Source organism: Paramormyrops kingsleyae, chromosome 18 (assembly GCF_048594095.1).
Source record: "Paramormyrops kingsleyae isolate MSU_618 chromosome 18, PKINGS_0.4, whole genome shotgun sequence".
Classification (NCBI taxonomy): domain Eukaryota; kingdom Metazoa; phylum Chordata; class Actinopteri; order Osteoglossiformes; family Mormyridae; genus Paramormyrops; species Paramormyrops kingsleyae.
Window position 1 is genome coordinate 8,469,678 of NC_132814.1, and position 23,898 is coordinate 8,493,575.

The 23,898-nt window shown below is 41.4% G+C and overlaps 1 protein-coding gene across 2 annotated transcripts; it reads left to right on the top strand.

Annotated features, from left to right (window-relative positions):
- Positions 1-26: 26 nt before the first annotated feature.
- Positions 27-11,042, top strand: chrdl2 (chordin-like 2). Of its 2 annotated transcripts, none has more exons than XM_023800494.2 (11): positions 27-236; positions 1,031-1,149; positions 1,469-1,562; positions 1,759-1,904; positions 2,138-2,231; positions 2,520-2,608; positions 2,971-3,145; positions 7,674-7,862; positions 8,078-8,254; positions 8,520-8,612; positions 9,425-11,042. In XM_023800494.2, the coding sequence occupies exons 1-11, from the start codon at positions 161-163 to the stop codon at positions 9,556-9,558; spliced, it is 1,386 nt and encodes a 461-aa protein (XP_023656262.1). In that variant the 5' UTR covers positions 27-160; the 3' UTR covers positions 9,559-11,042. The 2 variants fall into 2 exon arrangements, with proteins under 2 accessions (XP_023656262.1, XP_023656263.1); XM_023800495.2 differs by having other exon boundaries at positions 2,520-2,584; positions 2,974-3,145.
- Positions 11,043-23,898: the final 12,856 nt, after the last annotated feature.

Below are 23,898 nucleotides of genomic sequence, written 5' to 3' on the forward strand. Positions count from 1 at the left end.
ATCTCCGGTGAAACTTTGCAATCTTTTTAATGACCTGAAGCGGAGTGTCTCAGCGCTTTGGGGGATTTCTGTCGCAGTTAAAATCTAAGGATACTGTACTTTTTTTTGGCAGCGATTTCATTGAGAAATTCAATTATATGAAAGGCGTATCGGTTCAGACATGAAGCACATTTTTCTCTTTTTAATCCTGCCCTTATACGGTGTTTGTTACGTGGAGGCAGTAAGAACCAGAAAAAGTAAGTAGAAATAAATGAGAAACATAGCTTTGCATATTTGTAGAGCAGACTTCCTGAAATACTGTAAAATAGTAAATGGAAGCTTATTCCATTATAACTTTTGGATGGTTGCAGGCAGAATAATGTGTAGGCTATGCTATGATTTTAAATACTTTTAGATGCAATGATTTCATATCCTCGCAATTATGTCTTACTTATCTAGCTGTATGAAATCTTACTCTTTTTTTGTGAGACCATTTCTTAAAATTATTCCTTAGCCCTGTTAAAAGTGGCTGCTATTTTGATTATGCTATTTGAAATGATCAACGTGTCCTTTTGATAGCAAATTTATAAATAGGATGAGTTAAAAGTAATAATGTGGTTAAAAGAAAGGGATTATGGTGTGAGCGCATTAGATAAAAAAGAAAATGGTCTCTGTACTAAAATTGTTTGGTAGTTAATACCATATACTGTGGCTGGCAACGTAAATAACATTGGCTTGTATAGTAACTATTGTATGACTGCGTAAAATATAATCGATTTATAGATTATTGTAAATGTAACTTGACAATCCTTTAGAATCTGACTCAATATATTACCCACCAAAGCTCACCTTACGCTAGACAGACTTATGTGTAGGAACCATGAATGTTTTGTGCAAGAGCATCAGTATATTTTGTCAGGGCGTTTATGGAGTTGTGCAATATAACTTTTTTAGCCACTATGATATTAATTTAGGCATGTTGAGTGTAACGGGGATTGTTCTTTCACAGACAATAACTTTTTTTGTATTTTTATTATTGTTATTAATTCAGCGACAGAGTCTGATGTAGTCTGTACTTTCAAAGAAAAGGAATACCGTCCCGGAGACAGCTGGCATCCGTATCTTGAGCCCTTCGGATTAATGTTTTGTATGCGATGTGTCTGCACAGAGGTAGGCCTACTTTTGCCTCGATTATTCAAATTCGTTGCCAGAAGCCGGTTAAGTTTCTGACCTGCACTGAAAGGTATTTTACTTACTGAGTGCCGTATGTCGCGGCAGCCGAGCGTCTGCTGTTGTGATATTGAGACATTTCGCTGCAATAATTGTGTTATAGGCTACAAGTTTATTTCAGCTTATTTTAGCTTTGTTATTACTCCTGAATGGTTGTAATGGTTATGATGCTGTCACATCTTGGCAAGAAACTGGAATATACTTACGTTCTGCTCATTTGTGTGCACTTATTTAATTGCCTCGTTATGTCTTTTGCTAGACTGGCCATGTGAAATGTAACACCATTAAGTGCCCTGTCGTTAGGTGTGAACATCCCATAACTGAATCTCAACAGTGCTGCCCCCGTTGCGCAGGTAAAAGGTTATCTGCTATAGAAATTATAACGGATGAAACTTGTGTTTATGCAATGCAACCTTTGTATGGCAATCTGCGTTTTTTTAATGAAGACATGTGACTTTAAAATCTAGAGTACTACGTGAAGAGCGGTAAATAACGTCTTGATTTACCTGTATTTGGAATGCCACCCCCCCTCCGCCCCATCCTGAAAAGACGAGCGTAGGACTCCTGCGGGCTTAAGGGCTCCTGTCAAGACGTGCCGTTATAACGGGAGCCAGTACCAAACTGGGGAGACCTTTGCCAATTATGACCTCTTCCCATCCCGGCAAACGAATCAGTGCGTCATGTGTACCTGCTCTGTAAGTCGTAGTCACGTTCATTACTGGATACTTAAGTGCTTAATTTAATTTTAAGTAACACTCACCTCCGAAACGAAACTTAATGTCATGTACTACAATCGATAATATATGCTTATATGTGTTTATATAATTATTGAAAACTTACTCTCAGCAAGGATGGTCAGCAAACTGCACTAAATAATATGTATATGGTGGTTGTATCTCTGAATAATTCTGCTTCGATTGTGCTTTAGGATGGAAATATCTTCTGTGCGCTGAAGACTTGTTTACCACTAACGTGTTCTACTCCGGTCCCGGTGCCTGATACCTGTTGTCTTATGTGCAATGGTAATCATATTTTCCCAATACTGGATGTGTGGAACCAGTGTTATTTTGATTAATTTGCAGTGTCTATGCACTGATGGTGTCTGTCATCCAAGCTGGTAGAACAGTGTTTGTTTTTTCTAACCATACTGTAACAGCCATTTATATGTAGTTATGCTGAATAACCAAAAACGGATAAAATGGATAAAATAAATCAGCAGTGATTTAATGTCTCTTTTCAGTTTTACATTCATGTCAGTGCGTCCTTTGTAGTTTGTCACATGAACCACATAATTATTCTCTTCTCATTAGATTCTTCCAGTACTGCAAATTCTGCTTCAGCAGAGGAAGGAGGACAGCAATTGAATCGAGGAGTTGTATGTGCTCTGTTAAACAAGAAAATAAGTATTTATGCATAGATTGCTTTATATATTGTTTTTTTCATATGAATTCTACTTCATTTGACAGTTAGCACATTGCTTATACTAAAGAAAGCACATCAAAACAATTTTTTTCCAAATGCCAATATTACTTGTAAATATGGAAGTTCTAATTGTATTGGCCAATTCAATAGCATCGTGAACTAAAGTCAGTCTGAGGTCAAAAACGTTTTTGAAGTTGGTCCCTCATCTTGTCTTATTTTCTTTGGTAGTTAAATGACTTCCATTCATCGTGCACCTACTGAGAGGAGTAACACAGATGTATGAATCTACCCTAACCTCTGATGCTAACTATGCTTGTTCCTGTTCCTCCGTAAAAATACAAGAGGCATTCCCAAGACCACTGTGCTGGAGAACAGCAGCCGAAAGGCAAGTCTGTCCGGGCCACTCCGTCCACAGCGCGGGGCTCACCGAGGGCTGCAGGCCTCCAGAGCCTCCGGCTGAAAGGGGTTGCGGGGACCACCGTGAAGATCCTCCTACAGAAGAACCAGCAGAAGGGTGAGGGCTGAACTCTGCTGGTGCCTGACAAAAGGGGCTGGGATGTCATAGACATGCAGCAGCACACTATCCATCTATCTATCTATCTATGCATCCATCCATCCATCTATCTATCTATCCATCCATCCATCCATCCATCCATCCATCTATCTATCTATCTGGTAATGCTTTAATTAACTGCACCTTGTAGTTTGCAATGCATTCATAGAACATTCAGTGCACCTTCATAATGCCTTTATAATGCATGCATAGAACATTCATCAGTACTATGTAAGTATACCTTAACATCGTAACATGCCTTGACAGCTTTAATATGTGTTAATAACAAACATATCATTATACAATTGTCATAGGATGTTTTTTATGAATGTAAACTACAGCTGTTGAAGTATGTTACAATGCTACGGTATTCTTACATGGTGCTTATGAATGTTCTATGAATGCATTATGAAGGTACCATTTATCTATCTATCTATCTATCTATCTATCTATCTATCTATCTATCTATCTATCTATCTATCTATCTATCTATCTATCTATCTATCTATCTATCTATATCTATGTTTTTTATTTATCACCTTCCTACACTTTAATTGCAATGTTTTATTCATGAGAACAGCTCATTGCGCTGGCAATCAGCAGGAGTTCCAAACTGAAAGGGATTCTTACAGAGTTATTGTTGTGGATCCATGGCAAACGAGGGGGTGTCAAGCTGAGAGACAGGGAAAGCACTCCTTGCCCCCCGTGAGAACGGGCGACGTAAGATCGCTTTGAAAGGAGCGGTACGAACTGTCTGCACTGGTGAGGAGCCAGAGGGAATGCCATGTGCGCAGCTGAATGTGCTTCACAGAATCGCGGCTGCAGGGGGAGACACCGGATGCCGCTGCTCAGCTGGACGGCTTCCAGCTCGAACGAGCGGATCAGAGTAAACAAAGCGGAAAAGTGAAAGGAGGTGGGCTGGCCATCTTTATTACCTCCAGATGGTGTAATCCAGCCATGCGTTTTTAAGAACAAACCTGCAACCCACTGTGAACCGGAGGCCTTAATACCTACCGCCTGAGTTCTCACAGGCCGTCATCGTTGTCGCTGACGTCACGCCCTGGCAGCATCCAAGCACCCTCACTGCCGTCTCTGGGTGTCTCAGTCATGTTCCCCTGCAACATCCTCAAAAACTTCACCCTGTTGGTCAAGTTCAAGACTAGGGAGAACACAACCCGGGACTAGCTTGCTTTATGGCATTACTAAGAAGGCTTATAGCTGTAATACTGTCCATCCCCCTCCCAGTTGTCCCTCATCCACCTCCCTGAATTCAGTATGTCTAAGGTAGTGCAATTCAGAAAGGGGCATGATACAGACTAATTAATATGCAGCACACAGCGTACATTTATAAATACAATATGAAACATATATCATGTGCAATATGCATTTATCTGCAAACAGATTGTCAGGCGTCTGTGCTGATGTAAATGTAAACATTAAATCGTGCAAACTGTGCATTGTTGTGTGTGATTATATGCAGGAGGTACTGTTGAGAAGTCTGCTAGCATTTGTTGTGAGCGATCAGAGTTGTCTACCTGAGGGAAGTGGCTGAAAACAGATCAGGTGAGGGGTCCTCTGTAATTCCCTGTGCACATTTAGTGGTGCTTTGAATGTAGAGGTGTTCAGTGGATAGAAGGTCAGTGCCAGAGATCTTTGAGGCATTTGTGACAGTTTGCTGCCGTTTTCTCTTTGTGACTGAATCCATTCCACCAAACCAAGCTTGGAATGGACCATGTCAGGATGTTCTCTGTGATAGAACGTGTCAGAATGCTCTCTGTGATGGAACGTGTCAGGATGCTCTCTGTGATGGACCGTATCAGGATGCTCTCTGTGATAGACAGTGTCAGAATGCTCTCTGTGATAGACCGTGTCAGGATGCTCTCTGTGATAGACAGTGTCAGGATGCTCTCTGTGATGGACCGTGTCAGGATGCTCTCTGTGATGGACCGTGTCAGGATGCTCTCTGTGATGCAACGTGTCAGGATGTTCTCTGTGATGGACCGTGTCAGGATGCTCTCTGTGATGGAACGTGTCAGGATGCTCTCTGTGATGGAACATGTCAGGATGCTCTCTGTGATGGACTGTGTCAGGATGTTCTCTGTGATGGAACGTGTCAGGATGCTCTCTGTGATGCAACGTGTCAGGATGTTCTCTGTGATGGACCGTGTCAGGATGCTCTCTGTGATGGAACGTGTCAGGATGCTCTCTGTGATGGAACGTGTCAGGATGCTCTCTGTGATGGAACGTGTCAGGATGCTCTCTGTGATGGAACGTGTCAGGATGCTCTCTGTGATGGAACGTGTCAGGATGCTCTCTGTGATGGATCGTGTCAGGATGTTCTCTGTGATGGACCGTGTCAGGATGCTCTCTGTGATGGAACGTGTCAGGATGCTCTCTGTGATGGAGGTGTAAAATTGCACAAGGAGACAGTGACTGGCTCCAAACCTTGCCTGAAGAGACGCAGTCCCTGGTTTGCCATCACGATGAGGTGATTTTAGAGAACCTCAGGAGGAATTGGCCAGAAATTTGAAAGCGTCTCTTATTGTTATTTGCTGACGGTGGAGCTGTGGTGTTCTGTGAATGCCCGAAGTCCACAATGAACTCAAAGGTCAATGTCAGTGCACCAGGTGACTGATCTGTCCACTTATAGAGGATATTGTACTTCACTGTTGTCAGAGATGGTGTGGGTGATGGTGGTACCATCTACATACTTAATAATTTTTATATCTGCTGACCTGCTGAAACGAGAGCTAGGACAGCTTCATACGGACAGGGTGCTGAGAGCAAAGGTGGAAGTTCAGGTCTAGAAAGTAAAAATCCAGACCAGGATTCTGTTTCAACCAACTAGTTGAGTACCCTGTGACTGTGACTCTTTATACCCAACAAAAGGTTGTCCACCTCTAGCTGAGAGCATGTGCTGTTCAACTTGGAGATGTTCTTCTGCACCCGTTCCATCTTTCCCTAAAACGGGCCCTTCCCCCGCAAAAGATCCCTCCCCTCTGGAAAACATCCTGCATTGACCCAGCGCCCCCGAAAGGTGGTGGCAGAGCCTTCAATAACTTCAGACTAGTAGCACTATCATTTCACATCATGGGGACCTTCAAAAGGATCGTCCTGAATCACCTTAGCCTCCATGTGAAGGACTATCTTGATCCACTATGATTTATATAGCAGGCTCCCATCAGCGTGGATGATGTATCTGCTCTATCTAAGTCTGCTGGATGAAAAGCTCGGAAGGATGCAGGTGGATGACGGCCTGGATGAAATACTACCTCGCATGTAGGCCCCAGTTCAATGTGGAACTAGTAGTAGCACAGGGGCACCCCAAGGTACTGTACTGTTGACCACCATTCCTGTTGACTCTATATGCCACCGTCTGGTCTTTGCCACCTCCTGGAAGTCTTAGATGACTGCAGTTGTGGGGTGTATCTGTGATGGGAAGGAAACAGAGTACAGGAGTCTTGTGGAGAGCTTCGTCAGTTGAATCACCTACAACTCGAAGTCAAGAAGACAAAAGAGGTGATGGTGGACATCAGGTGAACCTGAAAACCACTGGCAGCTGTCACCATCCAAAGGGAGAGTGTGGAGAGGGTCCCCTCATATAAATACCTGGGAGTCTACATCAGTGACAGACCAGGATGGAGTAACAACACATAGGCAGGCTACAGAAAACGGCAAAGCTGACTTATCTTCCTGATGGAGTCTTAGGTCCTTTCAGATCTGCAGAAGATTGTTAAACATGATTACCAGACCACTGTTGCCTGTGTCCTGCTCTTTGCTGCTGTTGGTTGAGGATTTAATGTCAAACAGAAGGAGGCCATAACGCTGATTGATTGACAGGTTGATTAAGAAGGCCGGCTGGGGTGAAGTTGGACAGAACTGAGGTAGCTGTGGAGGGAAGGGTGATGTCCAAACTGCTCTCCCTAATGGACAATAAAGACCACCCACAATAAAGACAACAAATACCACCCCCAATAAAGTCAATAAAGACCACCCCCTCAATATCACGAGGAGTACTTTCAGTTGCAGACTCATCTCCTCCCAAATACAAACGTGAGCCCTTCAGGAGCTCTTCTGTTCACCCACTGCCAACTCTGCTTCTGCTAACTGCACCATTATGCTGAGTGGACATCGAATGTATATCAGTCATTTGCACAACAGCTATTTTGCATTCTGTTTACGACAGTTGTACATATTTTTTTTAAATGAATTACTTTTTATTTTATTACTGATTTTACTTTCTATCTATCTATCTATCTGTCTGTCTGTCTGTCTGTCTGTCTGTCTGTGTCTGTTTCATCAAATTGTTGAAATGCAAAAATATTCTAGTGTTCAGGATGATTTACATAACTAAATAATTATGGCACTTCTAAAGTCAAAGTATGAGGAGCATATTTCAGCAATTAACAGAAGAGCCTGCTGTGCATATTTCACTGGGCCATTTCGTAATGCAGTTAAACATGGTGAATTGGGTGGCGTCTCTTCCCAGCTTGCGTGTACAGTGGCAGGACTTACTCCCACGGGGACGTGTGGCATCCAGTGCTGGGGAAAGTGCTGGAATGCATTGTGTGCACCTGCAGGGATGGTGTGCAGGAGTGTAAACGCATCACGTGCCCCAACCAGTATCCCTGCCAGCACCCCGAGAAGGCCGAGGGCAAGTGCTGCAAGACATGTCCAGGTAACGTGCTGCTGTTGATAGGTACTCGGTGGTTACAGCTGTATGCATACATATTTATTCCATAGGGCCTATTTTCAGTTTGATTCCTTACGTGTTTACTTCTGTTTGGAATGTATGCACCACGATTTAACAATATTAAAGATCTTATTTCAGTGGAATTAAATATGATTCTGTTTTTCTCACTTTTCATCTAATGCAACGTTGGCGTCTCTGAGAACTGAAAGCCGAATCAAACAGGACACAGTGCGGCCTTGGGCAGAACAGTAACAGCCTGTTAGTTTACAAAGTCGAGCCGTCTTCAGAGGCTGATACACAGGACACAATCAGGGTCATTGCAGTCGAAAAGCAAGGAGCAAATGTGATTGAAGTACACGTGTGGAAAACTGTAGAAGGTAAATTGAAAAGAGTTAGTAGTAAGAGCTGAAATTGCCCAGCAAGCACACTCTTGTTTATGTATTAGTTCTAAAAGTCATAAGAACATCCTGCATAATTTAGGGAAATATTATATAACAGTGAAAGAGTTTATTATAAAATGCATTTATAATATTAAAATATTAATCAAATATGACAGATTAAATATAATGAAATGAATAATTATTTGTTAAATATTTCATGTAATTTAAGAAGAATAACATTAAAGATGTCAATTACTGCTAGGAGTTTTGCACCTGGCTGAAACATGGGATCTCCAGAAGAAGGATCTTGCTGAGCACCCAGAGAACTATGTTCTATTGACTACAGTAGATGAGGGTAAGTTCTGTTATGCCATCTTTTTGGACTAATGGACGTTAAGGATGTCCTGTCTGGACAAGTTCTGTAGTTATTAAAGTCTAAAGAAGCTATAGGAGGCAAAACACGAAGCAGACACACAAAATGTATCTAGCAGATTAAAAATGTCTGCAATTTTCAATCTTTAAAGTAATAACATACTCTTGGAATGTAAACAGTAATAAACAGTACATTGTCGTAAATTAAACGAAGAGTAAAGTATTATGTATATATGTATATAAATATATATTTCATATTATATATTATATGCAATATATATAACATATTATATTATTATATATATTATTACTATATGGATATATTGAAATTCGTTGTTTTTCAAGATTATGAAGGCTACAGTTTAATTCTTTTAAATTGGGTCAGTTTGGGCACAGACTCAATAATTATCATATTATCCAAGGTCAGACTGGTCTGTCCTGCAAGGTGAGGATCAGCCCACTTGAAAGAACACAGTGGACACATTTCCTGTGTGTAGGATTTTAGGGGGCTTCAATGTGCTTAGTATGAGCCACTAAAAAATCCACCCTGGACACAGGAACTGGCAAAAGGAAATTAAATTTAGCTGTAAGGCCTGAAACGCCTTTTGTGTTCTTTTCACCAACATTCATTGCTGACAAAGAATTTCAACCCATCAAAATGATGTAAACTGTATACTTCTTACTTGTTATTAATAGGCTGTTCTCTGCAACATTTGAAATGTACTTGCTAATATTTTCAGTTGTGTAAATAATTAACTGTTCGTTTTCCCTTCTGCTCTCGATTTATGTGTACAGAGAGCTGGGCAAAATTCAAGGAGAATGAGAAGAAGAGAAAGGAATTCCTCAAAACTCAGATCTGTGAGGGGGGAGTCAAAGAACTGCTCAAATTCCTGAACCCTGAGCGGCTGGACAGCCAGTGTAGTCCTTAATACCTCTTTAGTTCCTGGTCTTCCTGACTTTCCCAGCGATACGCAGACGTTAAGACTGCACACCTTAGAGCGTCCTTTTGAAGAGATTTTTTTTTTCATTTATGGGCATCTTTCGGCAAGCTATGACTGCATGCCATTTTTTTCTTTGCTCGCCATTTTAATCCAGCAGGACATCGTCTAAGAGACTGGACCTCCTGAAACTTTGCTATGAAAACTTTCATTTCCAAAAGCTGTTATGTAAAAATTTGTATACGCGCGTCTGTCAACATGGAGATTATTTGCGCTAGTAGCTCAGAAATTGATAAATATAAATGAATTTAACACATTAGCATTAACATTTTGAGCTAGAAGGCGAATGGGGTACAGAACTGAAAAGTGTTTGGGTTGAAGGTGATGACTGACATGGAAGAATAATTGAGTGATATAACTGATTTGATGGAACTGTCCATTAATAATAGATGATTTTGGCCATGCTGTAGAAACCACTGTGTGCTATTCCAGAAAGCTGCAAGTTTTTTATGATAAACCAACAGAGCAAACTGAACTGCTTTCCTGGCCAGGATACTTTCATAAAGTTGATGTAGGCCACGTTTTGTTAACTTTGATGTCATCCTTGGTAAATACATTTGTATGGAGTAGTTTCATTTCCAGTATGTACCATGAAATAAAAAGCCTATTTATTGTAAATACAAATGAAAACAATGTAATTGTCAGGCATGAAAAGTGTGGTCTGTTTTGAGTTCATGTTTATGCAGTATATGGACAAAAGTATGTGGACAGCAGCTTGTCCAACATCTCACTCTGAATCAAAGGGTATTAATATGAAGCCGGCTAACCCTCAGTTGCTATAATAGCCTGTACTCTTCTGGGAAGGTTTTCCATTAGATGCTGGAACATTGCTGGTGGGATTTGCTGCCATTCAGGTTGGGTATTGATGATGATCAGGTCCCTCTCTGTGAGCTTGTGTGGCCGCCACTTTGCAGCTGAACTTGCTCCCAGATGTTTCCATTTCACAATCACTTCAGTCGCCATTGACTAGGGCAGCTCTGGCAGGACAGAAATGTGGAGATCCGACTTGCTGGAAAGGTGTCCAATGACGGTCCTCGGCTGACTAACCTCTTCAGTATGACCACCCAATCTGCTGCCATTGTTTGATACTGGAAATTGCATGGCTGTGTGCTTAATTATACACCTGTATGTCAGCAATGGCTGTGACTTATGGGGCCAGTTACTGTAATTACTGTGGGTATCCTAATACTTTTGTCCATATATTGTGGTATATGTATTATATACAAATGTGAATTATTGATCGTCTCTCTGTGTATTCATGTGTGTACAGTTATAGGATTTATAAACATTTTTATTCTTATATTCATGTGTCCAGTGGGCACTACCAAAACTAATTTTAAAGAATGTTATCAAAAACAGACTAATGTCTTTGTGTCAGTTCATGATAATTAAAAAAATGTTCAAATATTTTAAAACATCCTTCACGAAATTAATTGTGTGCAACTCCAATCACTGATCAGTGATGTGTACACAGCTTTTTTACAGGATTGTTTTGTAGCTGTTGATATATATTCCATATATTCCCCAGCACAGTGGTACCACTTGTTCCCAGTTGCCAAATGTTTTCCCACTCATCTGATGCGACTAAAACTGGACCAGCCTGAAAATCCAGAATTGAAAGTCATACCTGAGGGAAGGATTTCTGCAGAAGACAAGAAATTGTATTTGCTGGAATGTTTCATTGCCGTGTTTTGTGTTTTCAACTTCACCTCCACTGACTGTGCTTGATTAGGGGGATCTAAAAAAAATTTTGCTTGAAATTTTTCACCAGCTGCACTCGAGGTTTGGATCTATTTTCCAGTGAAATAGTTTGTTTTCCCAAGGGTCGTGCTGGTCTGCCTGGAGGGGCCCCACAGCACGGCACTGATAATTTGATAATGATATACACCAGGTGTTGGAGACAGAATAGAATTGCCAAATAGGCAGAATTTAGTGGATTCATTATCACAAAATGCCATTTATCATCTTCAGTGTTTGCTGGTCTTACAGTAAGTGCAGATTCAGGAGGGAACCAGCAGGGGCGCTGCTAGAGATTTTGGGCCCCTAAAAGCAAATTAAATTGAGCGCCTCAATTCAGACCAGTCCAGTTATGTTCCAGATTTTTTAGGGCTCCTGTCACTTGGAATTGTCCTAACTCACCCCCCTCCTTTATGGCGCCCCTGGGAACCAGTTAAAGAACAAGACCTTGGAAGGTTACTATTTAATCAATAGGAGTCACATTTGAGGATGGATGAAAGAGTTTGTATGCAGTTCTGCACTTGAGTCATAGTTTTAAAATTGCCACACAGAATTTAAGTAATGTTAGTTTTTGAAATTTAGCATATAATATACTACATATCTGTCATTTGTGGATTTTTCATTGTGTATTAAGGACACATTGAGTAAGAATGTGGCATACTTTATCACTGAGAAGAGAATATCATTTTATTTTTACCAAGATAACAATTGAAAAGCAGCCCGAACACCTCCTCGGAGTCCAATATTCCTTTTGATGTGATAGGCTCATGTCAACAGTCTCGGTTAGGTCACCAGGTGTAAGATAATCCCATTTCATTTCCCCTTTTAATGTTAATCAGTTCAAGATTAATGCAGAGTTTGAAAAGACAAGGCCCGTTCAGTGTGAGTTACAATTAATATCCCTTCTCTCTGAACCCCAAAATCCCTCGACAAAATCACAATGGGCCTTTGTGTTGGCCTGACACATGGCGCCAACCAAAGCTGTTCTTCTCTCACTGTAGGCCTGACCAAATATTTTGAGACAGAAGCCCTTTAAATGCAGCTCCTAATGGACACACAATGAAGCCGTGAATTATTTCCACTGGCTGTCGGAGTTGACAGTCTCTGGCGATTTGTCTGAGTGGCGTTAATCAAGTTTTCACAGAGCATTCAATGTTTTCACAGAGCATTCAAAGAGAAGGGTGTGTCATGATTCTGCATAAGATTACAGTGCCTTGATCATTACCAGTGTTTTTGAGTATAATACCATTGACAACTAAAATTAGACTGTCTAAGAATTAATACCTATTGTTAAAAGTAATTATATACATTGTGCTCTTTTCTGCAGCTTTAGTCAATATTTGGAGAGTTCTTTGGGGATGATGTTCGTAATGAGGCAAAATGCTTGCCTGAACTCTAAAATCCTCCTTAAAAAGCAATTAGGCGCACACAGCATTGGGTGAGTAATTTTCACAGGTGCTGTGCTGTAGGATTACTGGCAGTATTTTGATTTTGCATACTTTGGAACAATATGGAATTGTAAAATCCATCACAAAGTATCTGCTGGAACATACTTCTACACAAGATGGGTCAATTTACTTAAACATGGAGATTATGAAGTTATTTTAAGTTGCATTTGACCAATTTGGACACACATGCTTTGTCTTGGCTCCAGCTATTTTAACAGCTGGGGGTAGTCAGTAGATATAAATCAGTAGATGTGTCAGCTCTTTGTGTGAATGGATCTGCAAATTTCCACTACAGGTTTTTAAAGCAGGGAATTCTCAAAAAAACTTTGCCTATGTTATTTACCAATCTCAAATAGTATAATCTTTCAGAAAAAGTATAATGCTTAACTCTGTGAATAATAAGGAAATTAAACAAACATTCCAAAATATATTTGCATTTAAAACATTTCCTGTGGAATTACAAAAACACTGTAAATGCATCATGCTTTGCATTGACAGTGTTGACAGTTATGATGTAGATTGATCCTGTGAACAAGTTAGTCTGGTTCTGAAGTTTGTGGCCCTCAGTTTACTTCACATAGTGCCTCACAGATACCAGGAGGAAGCACTGAAAATCAACCAGGCAGCGGTTTGATTCAAAGTGCGCCAAAATGCTTAAAGTTAATCAACTCTTTTGTGTTTGCTTTCATGCTTGATTAAGGTGTTCAAGTAACCCCTGAGTTTATACTCGAGCGAAATACTTCCGAAATCTATTAAGGGCACCTCTCTTTACGCCTGACCCCCTTCCTATATAAGTTGGCCCCGATCATTTCAGTTGGCGATCGTAACTATGCCAGGGGAGTACAAGGCAACTCATCACCAATAGTCTGTCTGTTTATTTCTCATGAACCCCGCTGTTGAGGTCCACTGTAAATGGAGTGACAATAGGAAATCTAAGGCTGAGGATGTTTCTCACCGTCCTTCAGCCCTTCTAGCCTTTATAGTTTGCAGCACATGCATGAGGCAACTTGTGACTCAGTGGGTTAGAACAGTGAACTTCTGATTCAATGGGTGTTGGTTCAAATCCTAGGGTTGGCAGAGTGATGTTCCCATTGGGCCCATGAGCCAGACCCTGACCTACCATCTGCTAAAATGTGTGTGTGTGTGTGTGTGTTTGTTTGCATAGATCACATTTGGGGACCAAAATGTCCCCAAAGTGCGGTAAAATCTGAAACTCACTTAATTTTGGGGACACCACTTCAGGTCCCCATTTGGATAACCTCAATTTAATAAAAATCTGTGAATGCAATCAAAAAAGTAAAAGTGTCAAAAGTCTTGTATTTTGGTTGGTTACTTATGGTTAAGGTTAGGGATGGGTAGGGGTTAAGGGTGTCGTGATTGGGATTAGGGTTTTTCCCATAGAAATGAATGGATGGTCCCCATTTAGATAGGAAGACCAACTTGTGTGTGTGTGTGTGTATAAAAAATCTACTGATAGAACTCATGTAATGCTGTTGCACATGCTGGTCTCAGGGAGGTGGAAATGTCTCCATTTTAGCAAACTGGTAGACACCTACCTCTACTTTTGTTAGAATCGCTCATCTACAAGCAGGCACCTGGTTATGAAGGAGATCCGTCCCGTAAGTCTGTCTTGAATTTGTAAGTCGGAACAATAACAATACAGCACGAAATAATAATTATTTTTACAGTAATAATAAAAGTAACTACATACGGTACTGTACTGTACCTCAAGCTTCATAAGCGCCACAAAGCAGTGTGTGTGCATTCATTTTTATGAACCATTGTATTTAACCTGAATTTTTAATATAATAGGCATTATGGCAGGCTGTCTGTAAATACAAGTTGTCCGTCAGACGTTCTTAACCTGGGGATTGTCATAAAGCCTAGAACCAGTCATTGAGGGTGATCCTGGAGACATAGGGTGAGGTATGTTCCGAACGGGATGCCAGTCAATCGTAGATTTTATCATTATGTTATGTTATTGTATTGACAATTGAACCTTCGATGAACTCTCTCGGCTTTTCGATTAATGAGAGCCAGAGCCGCGGTGAAGTAATCAGTTTTTGTTTGGTCCTCGTGCTTGATGGACCGTTTCAGGACTTCCTCTTAACATTCTGCACAAACCTCCAGCTCTCTGTGCACAACATGCTAAGGCTCAGGCCCAAATATCTAAACATCTCTCTGACATGATTGGAAAAATTTCCCAGACATGTAGATTTTGGTCTCGACCCAAATAAATTAGGGGCCATAAATAGCAGATTAAGCCCAGTGGTCCTCCAGGACAGAAATCCTGCAGACCTTCACAAAGAACTTGCTTATTCGTCCCTTCTCCCAACTGTGTTTTGCATATTTTCCTTTTGGACAGAGAGTAGTATTCCTTCAGCCAAATATGATTATATCACCCAGTCCAGAGAGCATGGGTAAAAATCTGTTTTCAATTAATGCACAATGATTTACTCTAAAGTAGTTTATAATTCAGAGCGAGACGCGGATTGTAGTAATAAACTGGAAGTTAATGTTGAACTTTTTCGCCTTTAATGCTATTTGTTGCAAAAATCTCTGATGCAAGAATTCTATACAAACCTGGGGTTTTTGAAAAGGAATCGAGTCCTGATCTGATCCATTATGGCACTATAATGAAATCATTTCTATATATGAAAATAATTTATGCCCTGTGATGGGCTGGCCCCCCTTCCAGGGTTGTTCCCTGCCTCGTGCCCATTGCTTCCGGGATAGGCTCCGGACCCCCCGCGACCCAGTAGGATAAGCGGGTTGACAATGGATGGATGGATGGATGGAAAATAATTTAAGGAAATTCAGCAGAATTTTATTTTCATGAAAATTGTATATTTACGTCTATAAAATATGATCTTTACACATATGGTGTGTGTGTGTGCATGTGTATATATATATATATATATATATATATATATATGTACATTGCACAGGTTGTGTACTTTAAAGGAGTAATGGTTCTGTCTGTCAGATGGGAAATAATCAATGTCTGAGTTTTTTTATTATATTGTTAGATATTCTGTGGTGAAATCTTTGGGTTTATGTCACTGTAATCCTCATGTTGTTAATTTGTTCTACCCTTTACTCTAGGGTGTAGTTTTTATGCTCATTTGTTCACTGGTTCGCTCAGATCATTGTCTGTGAAAAAGAAAGACTTTGTTCATTTCTTTATGCCAATCATAATAATGTCCAGATTTTTCTTATTTGATGCTTGGAGTTTCGTGTCAAGAAGCAAAAAAAACAAGTATTTTCTTAGTGCACGATAGATGCCCGTAGAGTTTTTTTATTCATGTCTGAAAGAGAAAACATATATCAGTCATCTCCAAATACTTTATGAGGGACAGACAGACTTTATAGTCCGACTGAAATGTGATAGGACCTGCTTTTAGGAAGACAACACGTATTTCTCAGTTGTCTGTGGAACTCATATTTAAAGGATTTAGGGACTCCGACACAAAATAAACTGCCTTCAGCCAGTTTGAATTTAATAACATGGATTTACTAGATATATTTTTAAATGCCTATTGATTTATTCCACCTGGGCCTACAATTGGATCCCACATCTGTGTAGCTGTGCAAGAGGAACATAATTGAAATCGTACACTAGGCAAGATGCAGAAACGAAGGGGAAGAACCGGAGATTGAGGGAGAGGCTTGGGATGGCTGATCTGTAGGAGATATTCAGCTGCTGAAAAACAACTGGCAATGAGCTAAATCAGAAGCGTCTAAGTACCGTAGTACTTACAGCAAAAGTGTGTTGCTGTAAATGATACAGCCAGTAAATGTTTTGATTGATGATTTAAATCTTTTTTTAATGAAATCTATAGTATATAGATTCATATAGTCAACAGAAGGTGGGAAATGTGTGGCAGCAAATTAATGTTTTTACTGTGTTCTGCTATTGAGGATGTGTTTTTGTTGTGACTGGTCCATTTTTACTTCTATTTTTAAAAGTTTTTTTTTTTTTTTTTTAAGAAAGTAAAGGACTGAATGTTCAGAAAAACACCAAAGTTGAGTCAGAATTCAGGAATGGAATAAAACAACCAGCATTTTTATTGTCTATTATGGTTTTTGAAGGTGTCCCATGCAGTTAAATGGTAAATTTGAGAAACAAAACAAAAGTGATAATACCAGAAAAACACAAACAAAAATCACCTAATTTTTGTCTTCTGATTTTTTTATTTTTTATTTTATCATTTGAAGTCATGTAATATTACCATAAGTAATACTGGTCAAAAGCATTTGAAACAACAAACAAGTATTTATACATATAAGGTAGATAAACAACATCTAACACGAGGACCAATGGACTGTCAAAATTACTGGTAAGTTGTTCCAGAACCAACAGCTAGAATATGGGTCCAGGTGTCATAAGGGAGAATAAACTTTTCAAAGATGTATCCCTTGATGAATCATTGTGAGAGGAATCAGTAAGTGAAATGTATCACCAGTTTAAGGCTTCTTTTCTAAATCAAAGCAAAAGAAGGAAACAAACTTCAGGATCCCACAGTGAGGCCAGAGACATGAAAAGAGCTATAGGTAGAAAACTGAAGCCAATGTGAATCGACCAGATCCTTTTCGAACCTTCAGTCAGGTCTGCAAGAATTTGAGTCCCATTTGCAGTTTGGAAAAATCACTCAGTTGATACCGCATACATGTTGCATTTTTTCGTGGTCAAGCGAGTGAAAAACAGACGAACCGCGATGGATTACGCCTGTGGCAAACTCAACACAATGCAGCCAGCCATTCAACACCATCCCTACTGTCAAACATGGTGGCATCAGCATACAGTTATATGTCTGCTTTTCATTACTAGGCACTGAAACAAGTCAAGAACTGAGGGTAAAATATATGGAATACAGGCAATTGTTTCATTTTTACTGTTGGCAGCTGAGAATGGTTTTAAAACAGGGAAAATTAACATAAAAATGAGAATAAAGTTCACAGTACTTAAATTCTTTCATTTTTAAAGGTAAATATTATGAATTTTTAATAATAGACTAAAGCTAAGAATGGTAGCGCTTAAGTGTTTTAAGAGAATGCCGTATGTATGTATGTACAGTACATAACATTTTATTTAATTAAAATTCCACTGCTAAAAATATATAGCTGTAATAATACTTTAATTACATTTTGAAAATTAAACTACTCCTCCATATGTGGAGTGGTGTGGTCTCCCAGTGGTTAGAGTTACAGGGCGGGGTTTGGTGGCTGCCCCCGGCTCTCCGCGTGTGCAGCTTGGATCTTACTCTGTGTTTCGCTGGTTAGAGTTACAGGGCCGGGTTTGGTGGCTGCCCCCAAATCTCCACGTGTGCAGCTTGGATCTTACTCTGTGTTTCGCTGGTTAGAGTAACAGGGCGGGGTTTGGTGGCTGCCCCCGGCTCTCCGCATGTGCAGCTTGGATCTTACTCTGTGTTTCGCTGGTTAGAGTTACAGGCCGGGGTTTGGTGGCTGCCCCCGGCTCTCCGCATGTGCAGCTTGGATCTTACTCTGTGTTTCGCTGGTTAGAGTTACAGGCCGGGGTTTGGTGGCTGCCCCCGGCTCTCCGCATGTGCAGCTTGGATCTTACTCTGTGTTTCGCTGGTTAGAGTTACAGGCCGGGGTTTGGTGGCTGCCCCCGGCTCTCCGCATGTGCAGCTTGGATCTTACTCTGTGTTTCGCTGGTTAGAGTTACAGGGCGGGGTTTGGTGGCTGCCCCCGGCTCTCCGCGTGTGCAGCTTGGATCTTATTCTGTGTTTCGCTGGTTAGAGTTACAGGGCCGGGTTTGGTGGCTGCCCCCGGCTCTCCGCGAGTGCAGCTTGGATCTTACTCTGTGTTTCGCTGGTTAGAGTTACAGGGCTGGGGTTTGGTGGCTGCCCCCGGCTCTCCGCGTGTGCAGCTTGGATCTTACTCTGTGTTTCGCTGGTTAGAGTTACAGGGCTGGGGTTTGGTGGCTGCCCCCGGCTCTCTGCATGTGCAGCTTGGATCTTACTCTGTGTTTCGCTGGTTAGAGTTACAGGGCTGGGGTTTGGTGGCTGCCCCCGGCTCTCCGCGAGTGCAGCTTGGATCTTACTCTGTGTTTCGCTGGTTAGAGTTACAGGGCGGGGTTTGGTGGCTGCCCCCAAATCTCCACGTGTGCAGCTTGGATCTTACTCTGTGTTTCGCTGGTTAGAGTTACAGGCTGGGGTTTGGTGGCTGCCCCCGGCTCTCTGCATGTGCAGCTTCGATCTTACTCTGTGTTTCGCTGGTTAGAGTTACAGGGCGGGGTTTGGTGGCTGCCCCCGGCTCTCCGCGTGTGCAGCTTGGATCTTACTCTGTGTTTCGCTGGTTAGAGTTACAGGGCGGGGTTTGGTGGCTGCTCCCGGCTCTCCGCGTGTGCAGCTTGGATCTTACTCTGTGTTTCGCTGGTTAGAGTTACAGGGCCGGGTTTGGTGGCTGCCCCCGGCTCTCCGCGTGTGCAGCTTGGATCTTACTCTGTGTTTCGCTGGTTAGAGTTACAGGGCTGGGGTTTGGTGGCTGCCCCCGGCTCTCCGCGTGTGCAGCTTGGATCTTACTCTGTGTTTCGCTGGTTAGAGTTACAGGGCTGGGGTTTGGTGGCTGCCCCCGGCTCTCCGCGTGTGCAGCTTGGATCTTACTCTGTGTTTCGCTGGTTAGAGTTACAGGGCTGGGGTTTGGTGGCTGCCCCCGGCTCTCCGCGTGTGCAGCTTGGATCTTACTCTGTGTTTCGCTGGTTAGAGTTACAGGGCTGGGGTTTGGTGGCTGCCCCCGGCTCTCCGCGTGTGCAGCTTGGATCTTACTCTGTGTTTCGCTGGTTAGAGTTACAGGGCTGGGGTTTGGTGGCTGCTCCCGGCTCTCCGCGTGTGCAGCTTGGATCTTACTCTGTGTTTCGCTGGTTAGAGTTACAGGGCTGGGGTTTGGTGGCTGCCCCCGGCTCTCCGCGAGTGCAGCTTGGATCTTACTCTGTTTTCTCCTGCAGTACAATAACATGGTTAGTAGTACTGTGGTCTATAAACCCATTTTCTCACAGCAGGTGTGTGGGTTATGTATATATTACATTGTGGGGACCACATCTCCCTACAATGTGATAAAAACCTGTTATTTTGACATTGTGGAGATCATTTTCAGTTCCCCACAAAGATCTGTGAATGCGGTCCAAAAACTAAAAATCCCAAAAGTCTTGTATGTTGTTTGGTTACTTATGGTTAAAGTCATTGTTGAGATCAGTGTTTTTCCCATAGAAATGAATGGACAGTCCCCACAAAGTTATGACTACAAATATTGCATGTGGAAGTGTGTGTACACACTTCATAGAAGCTTCAGCCTGACTGGATAAGAGTTATGGAAGATGATGAGGTTCACATGAGATTCAAACAGAATGTCAATGTAAAGTTGACATACTTTTAGGTACTAAATTGGGCCCCTGTCCTAGGTCACTTACTGACACAGAAACATGAAACATTGCTTAAGGAGACATGAGAAAATCATAAATGCCCTTGTGATTCACTAGTATTTAGACTGAGAATTAGGATCATTGGCTCCTGCCGTTAGGATCCTGCCGCTTCACCGACAAGGGCTTCAGGTAGTTTGGAGACAGGCATGCTTTTGGACTGTGAAAATGCATGAAAGACTCCTGTATGAGCTGAGGTAGAGCAGGGGAATGTCTTCACAGCAGCAGTGTGGGAATGAGCTCCTGGAATGAGGCATCCAAGACCTTGGTGGGTTTGCAGATGGGGTTGGTTCATTTCCGAAAATAAACTATATATTTTCAATTTTTATGACCCCTCACATTTGCACATTCTATTCACATCCGAAAAAACAGAAATAGTTACATTTATGAAATTGCCCATCGATCCACCAGCATCCCCTCCAGTCGTCTGTCTGGTCCGCAAAATTTGTGCAAGACGTCAACCAGTCTGCGGACGCCAAATGGTTGGGAAGCTTTTATCCAGAAAAGGTTGTTATGTATGTGGGATTTCTAATTATTATTAATTAGAGGACTAATTGGCTGAAGAGTCCTCACACCAGGGTTTGAACTGGTTATCCCGGCCCTTATCCGGATAAGATTAGCCCCCCCCGGCCTGTAACCCACCAAGCCACTGTGCCATCCTCCTGAAAAAACTGCTTTATTAATAATAAAAGGGGGCAGCACGTTATAAAATACATAATTGACACTTGAATTACGTAGGAGCTGCTTTTATTCGAAGCGATGTACATTTTTCGTTTGGAGAAAGCAGGGTCACACAGTACCTGGAGAAAGTGCTGGTTAAGAGCCTTGGGGATCCCAACTATGACATCGCTTAGCTAAACCAAATCCCCCCCACAACATCATAAGCCACGGAGCCGCACAACGCCCCCTTAAAAATTACAGGTCTTTTCCACATCTATGCAGAACTGTGAGAACAATTAACATTCAAACAGGACAATGACCCAAAGTTACATTGTAGTGTTGTAGTGAGAAATGAAATGTTCTTGTCCGAGACCGAGTGAATCACACGACTTTGGCAAAGGCTGAAATTTTCCATTCCACCATCAATCTGCAAATGATATGACAGAACTTGAACAATTTTGTCAGTAAGATTAGACAAACAGCTGGAGGACTTATCCGAAAAGAAATGGACTTGCGGACTGTGCCAACATTTAATTTTTTATTTTTTTTTACACAGATAAATGTTCAACTAATTACAGAACAGATGTGCACATATCTGGATTACACTGGAAATTATTTAGCAAGACACTAATGCTTCTATTTGTCTTGCATTTGCACAAGAAGGCATTCAGAAGTGTTTGTTGATCACACACTGAATTTATACTTATGAACAGATCTTTATGCAGTCGATTGTTTCACTTTATTGTATTCCTGATAATTCCGTTTCACAGGACAAGACAAGGAAGAATAAGAACCAAAACAAATATGATGATCTGGATGCCTGTAATCTGGTTGTTCACCAATTCCTCCCAGAGTTCATCCGTCACACAGCTGTCTTTTGAAGAGAAACCTGGAATCCGTTTATCATTTACTCAGATCGTGAGGCTCAGTCATAACGACGGAAGCTTCCTTTGAACCACTGCGATTCGTTTTTCCATTGTCTTGTCCTCTGCTAGGGCTATACTGTCACGCAGATACATTGTTTTCCCTAGGAGAAGTCAAGATATCTCATCAATTTGTTAACCTCAGAGTAACTCCTTCCAGCTTAGACAAGAGGTGAACAATATGAGCAATATAAAGTTTCCGAGTGATGAATGAATGCAGAAGCTCTGATTCCAGCATTTATTCAAAGAGGATCGCCCACCCTAAATTAAGCCTGTAGGGTTCAAGAACCATTTAGCCAAACAGGTACAATGTCCTTGTAATATCACATGGAGAGGACTGTTGATCTTTGGGTTTGGACGCTGTGCCTGAACTTGGGAAGACGCTGGTTCAAATCCTTTGATGTCACTGTGGGCCCGTCAGCAAGGCTCTTCACCCAGATTGTTCCAGGGACCGGCTGACCCTCCTCTCTCAATTGTATGTCGCTTTGGATAAAAACGTGCCAGATTACTGTAAACATCATTGAGCCAAAGTCATTAATAAGCTCTAGACTCTGTTTAAATTAAATTTTCCTGACAGTTCAGAGTAGGTCTTCCCAATCTTGTGATGTTCAAGGACCAGTTCAAGTCATTCCAAAATGTCATGGACACTGCTGGCAGATCGACTGGCGATTTCACGAGTTTAACCGCTTCAATTTTTTTCAGATGGGAACAGAATGTGCAAATCTGAAGGGACATTAAAAATTTAAAATATATGGTTCATTTTTGGAAATTAACCAAACCCTCCCAAAAACCCCAAGCATTCTGAAGGAATTGTTAGGGGTTGGGAACCCCTAGCTTAGAGTGTTTTCTATGCCAAAATGGCACCATTCTTCTAGAGAATGTGTTTCTCTGTGCTTTTACCAGGCAAACCCATCAGCCATCATGAGTAGCGTCTCAATCTAGAAGTATGACAACAGAGTTTAGTTCTTAGTTTCTGATATGCCCACTTCCCTGATTCAAAACATTTGTCAGTATAATTACGTTGATATACTGAATATGCTTTTCAAACTAGGCCTTCTCTTCAGGACCGTCTCCAGTTGTCTTTTCTTAGATGAAATATTATTTATCTCATACAAGCAAATGGGTTTTGCCTGATAACCATGCTTCTGGACTCTTGCTGAATAAAACAGCAAAAGCATTCCTGCCAACATCATTATAAAGAAATTATGTCTCCAGTAAGAATGTCAGTTACAAAACATACTTCAGACAAAACACAGCATGAAAACAAATATTCTGTTGCATTTAAAGGAATGCGCGGTAGGGCTTAGCTGAATCTGAGATTCATCAAGAATTATCTTTGTTACTGTTCTTTGGCACCATATTGGCACCAGATAAATGTACCTGTCTTTATGATCTGCTGGGGATTTAGTCAGGTCCAGAAAATCCCAGTGCTGTTACTGGCCAACAGAACCTCATCAGTCCTGGAATGCAGTGTTTAATTATGGATCATTTTCCTGTTCATTGTAAATGAGGGTTTTGTACTGAATCTTTCATACAAACTTTTAAAGCGCTGGCTCTTTTCCATAGGATTGTTGATGACATATTAGACATCAGCTGCATAAAAATAGTGAACCATGATGAAATAGCATAAAATATTCAGAATAATAATAAGCATACATTGTACCTTTATTTCTGCGAATACCTTATTTTTTTCTCTGTCCAGCCAAACACAAAGCTGTCATTTCTTCCATTCGTACTATCTGAGACTTTCCATCACAAACGGATCAAACGTCATCAGCTATGCCAGAAAGCATGGTCACATCTCTGGGATTCATTGCTGCTCCCGACTGTGGAGTGGGGTTTGCCTGTTCTCATGCTTACTTCCTTACACGGCCTGAAAACACGCAAAGGAAGGTGGATTCGGGTCTCTCAATCCCCCAGGGCATGTGATGGACCAGCGTCCTGTACATGGAGTGACACACAGCTGGTTATGTGAATACAGAGAGACGTAGGACAGCAAACACCAAAACTGGGAGGCAGTATGTCAATTATGTATGTAACTCAGAAACTAACAAACAAACAT